The sequence below is a fragment of the Morus notabilis genome, unplaced genomic scaffold (assembly GCF_000414095.1).
Source record: "Morus notabilis unplaced genomic scaffold, ASM41409v2 Scaffold623, whole genome shotgun sequence".
Lineage (NCBI taxonomy): Eukaryota > Viridiplantae > Streptophyta > Magnoliopsida > Rosales > Moraceae > Morus > Morus notabilis.
Genome location: NW_010366773.1, coordinates 344,087 through 354,427, shown reverse-complemented (window position 1 = coordinate 354,427; position 10,341 = coordinate 344,087). Strand labels below are relative to the sequence as shown.

Genomic DNA, 10,341 nt, shown 5'->3' with positions numbered 1-10,341 from the left:
TGTAGGTAAGAAACCTATCAGCAATTCTTGAAGGGCAATGGCAAGCGGCGGATGAATGGTGGAGATGGGAATGGATACCGCTCACGCAGTTATCTTCCGCAGTAAGTTTAAGAAAAATCATGTATATGTATATATGATTTAAAGGTTTCAAGCATGTATGTTTAAAAAGTATAGGTACATATGTATGTTAAAGAAACCGAGGTTGTAGCTAACAACCCTCGTTTTGAGTATTTAAGTTTTAGAACGTTGCAACAGAGCATGCAACAAATAAATAAATTTTAAACATGACGATTTAAATGATTGATTTTAAAAGGGCTTTAAGATGTACTTGAATTTAAGATTTCTCACGAAATCCGTTTTAAAGTCAAAATTAAATGGCCCGATTGAATTGGCTAGTTTTAGAAAGACTTTTAAAGAGCATTTGAAATAAGAGTTCAAATGCTGCTCTGTTTGAAAGATATTTTTAGAACGTTTTATCTTAACTGAAATTAAGAAAAGCTTTAAGAAATTTAGTGATTCACTTATTTGAAATTATTGTTACAAATTATGAAAGTATTCTTTCTTATATTAAAAAAAAAAAAAAATGTTCCGCAAATTTTAAGAAACCCCAGTAAGTACAAGTTAAAGTTTAAGTTACAGTGGCGGCCTCATAGGAGGGTCGTCACAATTACATGCCACAGAAATAGTTAATTTACGATAAAAAAAAAAGAGAAATGAAAGTTTAAATAACAAAGATTTTGGATGGGTACAAACGTCCGATAAATTAATAACCTCGATTAAATAATAAAATCTATTGGTCTCGACTTGGGCCAATGTACAAAATTAATAATCTCGCTAAATGAATAAGATAATAATTTTTTCTAAATTCCTTTAGGGCCCAATGAAAATATAAATTAATAATGACATTAAGGACTTTTTTTCTTCTAGGTATTAAATTTAAAAATATTTACATCAATTTTATATCTATATTTGTATTTATTACCATTCTATGTGTAATGTACTTACATTAACTTTTAGGCTTTTATGTACATGTATGTAGCATTTATTGCATACATTATCTCTTTTGAAATTATATACTTAAACATATTAGTTTTGACTACATCCATTTTTTTTGATTTATTTATAACTCATACATGAAATTTAGTTAAAAGAATAATACATATGTACTAAAATGACACATATTATTAAAATATAAAAACTCTTTTTAAATTAATAAATATTTATTTTCTGAAAAATTAGTAGATTATTCCTTTATGGATATATTAATTATCTCCTTAAAATAATATTTATTAATTATGTCTTGGTTACCACGGCTAACAAAATAGGAGCAGTGCCACACCTTCCATTTGCGGAGGGTAGGCGGGCGCACAATCTAATTTTTTTCTTTTAGTTCTGTTAAAATTTATAGTTTACTACCTCTAAAAATTTGAATTTATATGTTCCTTTTGGTGAATTAAATATATGTATGCTCGTCCTTTTTCAATTAATTTTTTGGCTTTGCTCCTATAACAAAATATATATACACATATATATATATAAATGAAAATCTTAGCTTTGTTAGCAACACGATTTTAAAATTTATAAGACAGCTCAAATTCTTAAACACAGCATTTTATTTATCTAGCATAAATATCCTTAATTAGAAGACAAATGAAATGATGAGTACAAGTTAGATGATACTTCTTTTATCCTCAATTTCTAATTTACCTTCTTTTCAATTAAGGCGGCCGTAGAAATTCTTTACTCTTTACGTTCAGTACTATTGAATATGCGACATTGCTACCATTAACAAGTGCTTGTTTGACACGATCGAATTTGCACAGGATTATGCCAAAAAAGTTCAATTAATGCTCGCAGGCGAACATAAAAAATGAAATGAAATGCAAATTTGCACCCTATAAATCTGGAGATTGATTATTTTACAAACACACAATTATAGCCCTTTTAATCCAATCTTTCCCTTCACTTTTTTCATGGATCTCCAATTTCCCTCCTTCCCAATCCTTCTCAGCTTCCTTGTCTTTGTGTTCATGGTGTGGAACATATTGAAAAGATCCTCAAAAGCCATAAACTCTTCTTCGAAACTACCTCCCGGACCATGGAAGCTGCCCATCATCGGGAATTTGCATCAACTTGTCATGAGCTCTTTGCCCCATCGAGCACTAAGAGACTTGGCCAGGAAATATGGACCCTTGATGTACATACGAATCGGACAGGTTCCAACTATAGTGGTTTCCTCGCCGGAGTTTGCGAAAGAGGTGATGAGAACTCATGATGCCATCTTTGCATCAAGGCCCTCCATTCTTGTTTCCAAGATCGTGCTCTATAATTCTACAGACATCGTCTTTTCCCCGAATGGAGAGTATTGGAGACAACTGCGAAAAATATGCACGCAGGAGCTCTTGAGTGCGGCGAGAGTTCAATCTTTTCGATCCATTAGAGCAGAAGAGATGTTTAATCTCATGGAATGGATTGCTTCAAATGTTGGCTCCTCTGTCAATCTCACTAAAAGAATCTACTCCTCAACTTATACCATCACTGCACGAGCAGCTTTTGGTAAGAAAAGCGAAGATCAAGAGGAGTTCATATCAATCATAGTGGAAACTACAAAGTTAGCATCAGGTTTTGATCTTGCAGACGTGTTTCCTTCCTTCAGTTTCCTTGATCCTCTTATCTTCGGCACAAGGGCTAAACTCGAGAAGCTGCACGAAAAGGCTGACAGGATTGTTGAGAACATCATCAAGGAACATGACAAGAGGAAGCCAGCAATGAAAAGTGGTGAAGGTGAAACTGTCACAGAGGATCTGGTAGATGTTCTTCTAAAGTTTCATAACAACAATCTTGGGTTTTCCATAACAACCGAAAATATTAAAGCAATAGTCATGGTAAGTATATATCAATCTATGGTGCAATATAGTCATATAATACTTGTCCCTAGTTTTATTATCGTTGAGCAATTAACAAAAATATGCATATGCCTACACATTTGAGCTATTTTGTTTCCATAGACTTGCAATATTTATATTCAAGTTAACTTCCTTCTAAAATTTGCGATTCAAGGCTAAAGATCACAAATTGTCCCAAGTTATAAAGCCCCTCCCAAGTTAGTAGCTCAAAACCGCTAAGCTGAATAGAAATGTTAACCTAACTATATAAACTAACAATCCATGATGGAAAATAATCTTTATCATGATACAATTCTCGAACAAAATTCTTAAAATTACAAAGTTCAATTCTTAGAATCTCCAAACTTGTCATGGAATCTTGAACTATTCTTTTCTCAATCAACTAGAACCTCTATTTCAGACTTAATTTACCTGCATCACAAGAACTTTATGAGCTTATTCTAAGTAAATAAACCATAAGTAATTTCCACTTTGAATATACTTTTTCTCTAACATTTAGGACCTTCTGGTATAATATTAGTCTTGTGTTATTAGAACATCTGTCATGTGGGCCATATCTTGAAATCTCTTATTTTTTAAGGATTTGGTCATTCTCATATCTCAGTTCACAATAAATAGTAAATTTCACATCACACTAAGAAATACTTTTAAAAATCTCATGAAAACATGTCAACAATAAAATATATAAATTGAAAAAATTTATTAAAAATATATTATTGCTCAGGTGATGCTGTGGAAGATCTACTTATACATCAACTTGCAATAAATATCATGAATGGTAGAAACAAATAACGGTAAAATGAATTGAATATTGCTCCTTGTCTTATTAATAACCCAATCGAGTTTTGGCTAACTTTCTGATTTGGAGAGGAGATATATAAGTAAGACTAGGAATAATGGAAGGAAGACTTGTGTCGTTGGTAGAGGAAAAAAACAATGAACGTAATCTCATGTATTTGTAGTCCTCAAAGTTGCGGACTAGTCTTTGGCGGCTAATATACCTTCTTTCTATTTTTTTTCTTTTTTTTTTATCACATCTACTGTTGCTAAGCAATAAAATGATATGAGCTACATATATATCTATACAAATCTAGAAAAATTCCTTTTTAAAAATCAACTTTGAGTAAACTAATATATATATAAGCACGTTAAAGTAAAGTAAGGCTGGAATAAAGATAGTACACTACTTAGACCTTGTTCATTTAATGAATTCGAGTTTAGAATTCGAATTTTATTACCGTAAGAAGTTATCAGAAACACTCACATCTAACTTTTTTACTTTAGTAAAAAATTCTCACATAAAAGTCACATCTCAACTTTTAATTAAAACCTCGATTGGGTTATTAATAAGACAAGGAGCAATAATCTCATATAAAAGCTACCTGTTACTCCCTAATTGGTCAACTAATTTCTCATATTAACGTATCCTAGAAAAAAATATGTGTTGAAATTTAAACAGCTAAGCTAAACCATGTATGAAGTCTAACCTAGGACCTCAAAATATTGAGTGTTACACAAATATAAGAATATTTTGAGTCTGAAAAATTTGGAATGATTAGCAAAGGCAAAAAAGAAAGTTATACCAAGAAAATGTTGGGTTTCTTTTTTTGGGTAAGAGCTGTATGTAACTGTGAGGTATACAAAATTTCAATTAGGTAACATTACGATGATAACTTTCAGGACATCTTTTCGGCTGGCTCTGAGACATCGGCAACCGCTTTGGATTGGGCAATGGCAGAGCTTATGAACAATCCAAGAGTCATGAAGAAAGCACAAACTGAGGTGAGAGAAGTCTTTTATAGAAAAGGGTTTGTTGATGAAACAGCCATTGTGGAGATGACGTATTTAAAATCGGTTGTCAAAGAGACGCTTAGGTTACATCCCTCAGCGCCGCTGTTGCTGCCAAGAGAATGTGGAGAGACGTGTGAGATTAAGGGTTTTGAGATACCGGTGAAAACAAGAGTCATGGTTAATGCTTGGGCAATTGGAAGAGATCCTGAATATTGGACCGAACCCGAGAGTTTTATACCAGAGAGGTTTTTTGATAGCCCAATTGACTTCAAAGGAACAAATTTTGAGTATATCCCATTCGGGGCTGGGAGGAGAATATGTCCGGGCATGTTGTTCGCTCTGATTAATATCGAGCTTCCCCTTGCAATGCTGCTTTACCATTTTGATTGGAAGATCCCCACTGGAATGAAAAATGAAGACCTAAACATGACCGAGTCGTTCGGCTCAACAGTTCGTAGAAAAGATGATTTGCAATTGATTCCTATTGCTTATGATCTGTCATTTATTGGAAAGGCCACTGGGAAAATCAAGTAACTCGTTTCTTATTCTTAAAGTAGCGGTTGTTTGTTTGCATCACCCCTTTTTATCATATATTCTTAGGAAACTGAAAAAACCACTAGCATACTCGGAGGATTATGTGTTATATATTTTCTGTACTTACAAATGGTAAAGGTTATTTTGCCGTAGAGAAAAGGAAAGTTGTGTATGAAGTCCAAAATAATTTCCCAGAGAAAAGCTACTGTTCTGTCGACATTTAAGTTGCCGTTTATTTTCTAAACTCTTCTTGGCAAGTGTCTCTAGAAAATTCACTTCTTTCGTCTTAAGTCTTCCACGACTTCGAAAATGGAAACACAAAACTTCACATTTTACCTTTAGCATTGTTACATTTATTTCTAATTAAGATCGACTCCAACCATACTAGTTATATTATGTTTTTAGTTAAATTAGTTAATGATTTAGCTTTCTAATTTTTTTTAACCTAATCCACTCCAACCATTAGCTAAATAGTTGTTATTTTAGAGAATGTCTTCCACACGAGCTAAATATAGCTAGCACGGAGAGGCTAGTCATTTCATTTTTTGTATTATTTTATTCTTTCTACCTTAATAAATGCAAAGGTTGTTTTTAAAACTCAATAAAGTTATTTTTATTTTAAATTTAATAATTATTGAATAATCTATGTTTAGTTAAAATAAAGAGTAGGGTTGAAGTGACTCACAAAAAAAATTACTAGCTAAAATAATTTTTTTAGCCATTTTAGGCGTTAGAATTTAGCTAAAATTTAGAGAGCTCTCTTGGAGATACTCTAAGGGCGTAAACGCTAACATATAATAGGAGATATATTGGGTTAAAGAGATATTGATCTACATTATCAAAATATTAATGTTCTAACTAATATTGGACAATAATCTATGTTTAGTTAAAATAAAGAGTATGGTCACGAGGTACCTGTGAAAAAAAAAGTCATGGTCAATGTTTGGCCAATTAGAAGAGATATTAAATTTGGACCGAATCTGAGAGTTTTATACGGGAGAAATTTCTTGATAGTCCTATTGACTACAAAGGAACAAATTTTGAGTGTATCCCATTTGGAGTTGGAAGGAGAAAATTCCCGGGCTTGTTGTTCAGTCTGATTAATATTGAGCTTCCTCTTTCAATGTTTCATTACCATTTTGATTGGAAACTCCTGATGGAATGAAACATAAAGACCTAGTCATGACTGACTCATTGGGCATAACAGTTCATAGAAAAAATGATTTGCACTTGATTCCATATGCTTATGACCTGTCACTTATTGAAAAGGCCATTAGGAAAATCAAGTAATTGTTGCTGATTATTTAAGTAGCGGCTCTTTTTTTTTTTTTTTTTTTTTTTTTTTTTTTTTTTTTCATCATCTATTATCATCCTAAATTCTAAATATAGGAAGAAAACCAGAAGCAGACCTAGTGGATTAGTGTGTTATTTGTTTTTTGAACAATCAAATGGCGAGTCGGATACGTTTAAAACCGTTAAATGGATTGAAATTTGGTGCTTCATCTTTGGAGCAGAATTTGAACAGAATTGTTAGTGAACTGCAAAAATTGTCAGTAGTTCTTGCTGGTAAATTTGTGTATTTCGTCACCTGCTAGAGAAATTGTGTGATCATAATTATGTACATTCTTGTATCTTTCTACTCCAAGTTACATGTGCTTTGATTACTTCCCAACGCTATTTGATTGAATGCCAATCCCATAACTGTAATGACTGAGAAAATCCCAGACCTTAAATAATACAATTTATGTATTTAAGCCAAGGATTTTCCTAGAAAATATTATGTGACTGAAGAATTTATGGAATCAATATCTGTATTCCTAAATTCTGTAGCAGATTTCATGTTAAGTTCATGTTTTCGATCAAGTAAATTCGATCGATAAATTCTCACCGTACTTTAAGGCGGAATAATTTTCAGTACAAGTATAGTTTGAGAATCTTAATTTCAAGAATCTCCAAACACAGCATGATGTTAGCAGCGTAAAAAAAAAACGCACTGACATTTTTAAAGAAGAGAAAATCCTTAATTGCTAGACAGCTAGGTTAAAGTCACAAGATAAATACCCATAGTAGAAAGGCACAATGTGAGCTCGGGATTTGACACCGTCAGAAACAACGTCATTCCCGAGATTCAATGCAGAAAAGTTAAATTTAGAATTTATTCAGTCTATAATTAATTTCAAGACTTGAAACAGTTTAAGATATTACGCGAGTGAGAATTTAATGTGATCCCTAAGTAGTCAGGAATTAATATTAAATTGTAAATAAGCAGTTGAAAAGGAATCGTCAGGAACTAGAATTTCTTGTCGGCTAAGTTACTTACCTACAGTCAGTATAATTTTTAGCAGTTTCAAGAGAAACTTAAGAGAGTGGACAAAAGTACAAGGGGTAGGATTTATTTTTCTCTCTCTCATTCTCCACTTGGCCGGCCATGTATAGTAGAAATAGAGCCAAAATTTGGCTAGTTGAGTGTGATAAAAGGTTACAAGTTATGGTGTGATGTGATGGTAGTGGTTGAAGGGGAATTAATGACAATTTTGCTTCTCCTTTTCTCCTTCCATAACCGGCCAAGAAAGGGGGGAATTGAACCAAAATTTGGTTGATTGAAGGAGTTGATGTGATGTTAAAAAATTATTTTCAAGTTGCCTATAAAAGGAACCATCATAGGATAAGCTTCATTTTTTTTCTCCTCTCATTTTTCCCACATCAAAAATCCGGTCATACACACCATTTCCTCTCAAATAATTTCTCCCACTCTCTCAATCTTGAGCCACTATCAAACCATAGAAGAAGAAGAAGAAGAAAGAGATCAAAAGATCTAGGAGGAGACTAGTCAAGTCTTCCTTCAAGGGTAAAGAAACTCTAAATCCTCTCTTTTTCATGTTTTGGGAAAGTTTGAAATAGAGAAATATTCTTCTCAAATTTCCTTATACTCTTATAGTTTCAAGCCATTAACAATCCTAGAGGAGTTCAAGGGTTTTTCAAGAGAAAGAGAGAATTCTTCAAGGGTAAGTTCTTAAACTCCCCTCCATTAATTTCTAGCCAACTTTAAGCTTGGATTTATGGATGTAAATTTGTGGTTCTTGAAGAGATAAGATTGTAATAAGAGTGTGTGAGTTTTATGTTGGTTTTGTGAGTTTTGAGGTTAGTTTGATGTGGTATGTTTATGCTTAATCTAAGTTGCTTATTTTCATATTAGAGGAAAAATTTTCCGGTGACTTTGACCGCGAAAATGAGGACCATAGAGCGAGAGTTTTTAATGTTTTAAAGCTTGAACTTATAGCCCTGGATGTTTTGAACATTTTCGGTTACTATGACAAAACCTAATTTTAACTCTAAAACCAAGTTTGAAGCCATTTGGCAAAAACGGACAAGCTGTCCAACACAGTTTCAAAAAAAAAAACTGGCAACCACTGGTTCAGCCAAACGGGACCCTTAGAAGCTGAATCTCGATTTTTCAAAAAAGTGACAATTTTATATTTCGACGAGATGAAGAAATTTGATGAAGAAAAGATTTTCAAAATCCGACCCTAAGAGGTACTAAAACACAGATTCCCGAAACGGCACAGTTTTTGACTAAAACAGTTTCAAGAAAAACAGCAGCTACGGCTTTCAGCCAAACGGGGCCTTTAGAGGCCGAGATGAGAAGCTATACGGCTCAACTCCAACATAATTGCTCTGATATAGCTGGCTCTTTTAGGCACTTGGATATTTCCCAACAACTCCGGTCCATTTATGGTTATTGCTTCTGTGAACATAGTAGCTAAATAATCCCAACGCGTTACATAAGGCAGATATTGTATAATTGTTCGGTTTTCCGCAATTTTTTCCATTCCTCGGTGTAAATAGCCTAATATTGGTTCACAGTCAATAACATCTTCACCATCGAGAGTAACGATGAGTCGAAGAACACCATGCATTGATGGGTGGTGGGGACCCATATTTACTATCATGAGGTCTTTTCTTGGAGCTGCCTCATTATAACGGAAGTGTTCGTAAAGAAAGTTTTCAAGAAAAATGCTTTCTTTTAAAGAACTTAGTGGTTTATCGAGCAAATCATCCCGACGGGCACCTACGAGCCCAACACGATAGATCCTTAGGATTTTGAGGATTTAATGTGGGTCCAATGCCCGCATTGATTTAAGAGACTCTGTTTGAGTTTAAATTTCAGCGGCCTAAGAGTTAGAATGCCGTTAATAAGTTTCTACGCCGAATTGGGCCTTAATATCATAATAAGTCCAATGAGGAAAACTATGGAGAATAAGTTAGTAGATTGGGTAAATGATTTTCAATCTAGACATAAGTATGTTAAGGGCAATTAAGGAAAATAAAATTTTGAGGATCTAATAAATTGATCCTTATAGTAAATTATCCTTCAGAAAATGAAAGGAATACCTGCCTTAAGAAAAGGGTTAGATTCCTTCATAAGTTGCTAAAATAGAATAGCAAACGACAGTTAATCTCACACTCTCAATGGGTGTTCATTTTCAGAAATAAGCAAGTAAGAGAATAGACTGTTTGGCGAAAAGTGGATTCCAGCTCTGTAAATCAGGTAAGTAGGAATCTCGCCTACAGTATGAATAGATTTTAAAGAAAAAGTTACACATGTTATATATGCATGTTTATGCTTTACGTATTGTATGCGATGTTATGTCATGATGCATACATATAAGCAGCGCACATGAATTATATGTGTTCGAGTTAATTTAATGTTATGTATACTATGCTAAATCATACTGCATACACTTAAGCAGTGCACATGAAGTATAGGTGTTTGAGTACATTCCATGTTATAGTATGCTATGCTATGTCATATTGCATACACCCTAATAAGTCAAGAGGAACTTATAAGAATAATATCAGTTGAGTCCCGTACCAGCCTCCACAAGGGAGGTAACTCCAGCTCCACAAGGGAGAAAAAGAAAATAACAATAATGTCCTCCGACTCAAGGGAGGCATTCAAGTTATAATCACGGTGTCGTGGGGGACCTTGCAAACCCTCACGTTCCAATGATTGCGCGCAAGTGGTACGCGAGCACTCGAGCCCATCAGTAAGAAAGATAAGATAAGATAATAAAATTATGATAAGACATCATAATTAAGCATAATCAGC

General features: G+C 33.6%; 1 protein-coding gene across 1 annotated transcript; it reads left to right on the top strand.

Annotated features, from left to right (window-relative positions):
* Window positions 1-1,761: 1,761 nt before the first annotated feature.
* Window positions 1,762-5,432, top strand: LOC21412218 (cytochrome P450 71D9). Its single transcript, XM_024174131.1, has 2 exons — window positions 1,762-2,885; window positions 4,587-5,432. The coding sequence occupies exons 1-2, from the start codon at window positions 1,974-1,976 to the stop codon at window positions 5,229-5,231; spliced, it is 1,557 nt and encodes a 518-aa protein (XP_024029899.1). The 5' UTR covers window positions 1,762-1,973; the 3' UTR covers window positions 5,232-5,432.
* The last annotated feature ends 4,909 nt before the right edge of the window (window positions 5,433-10,341 follow it).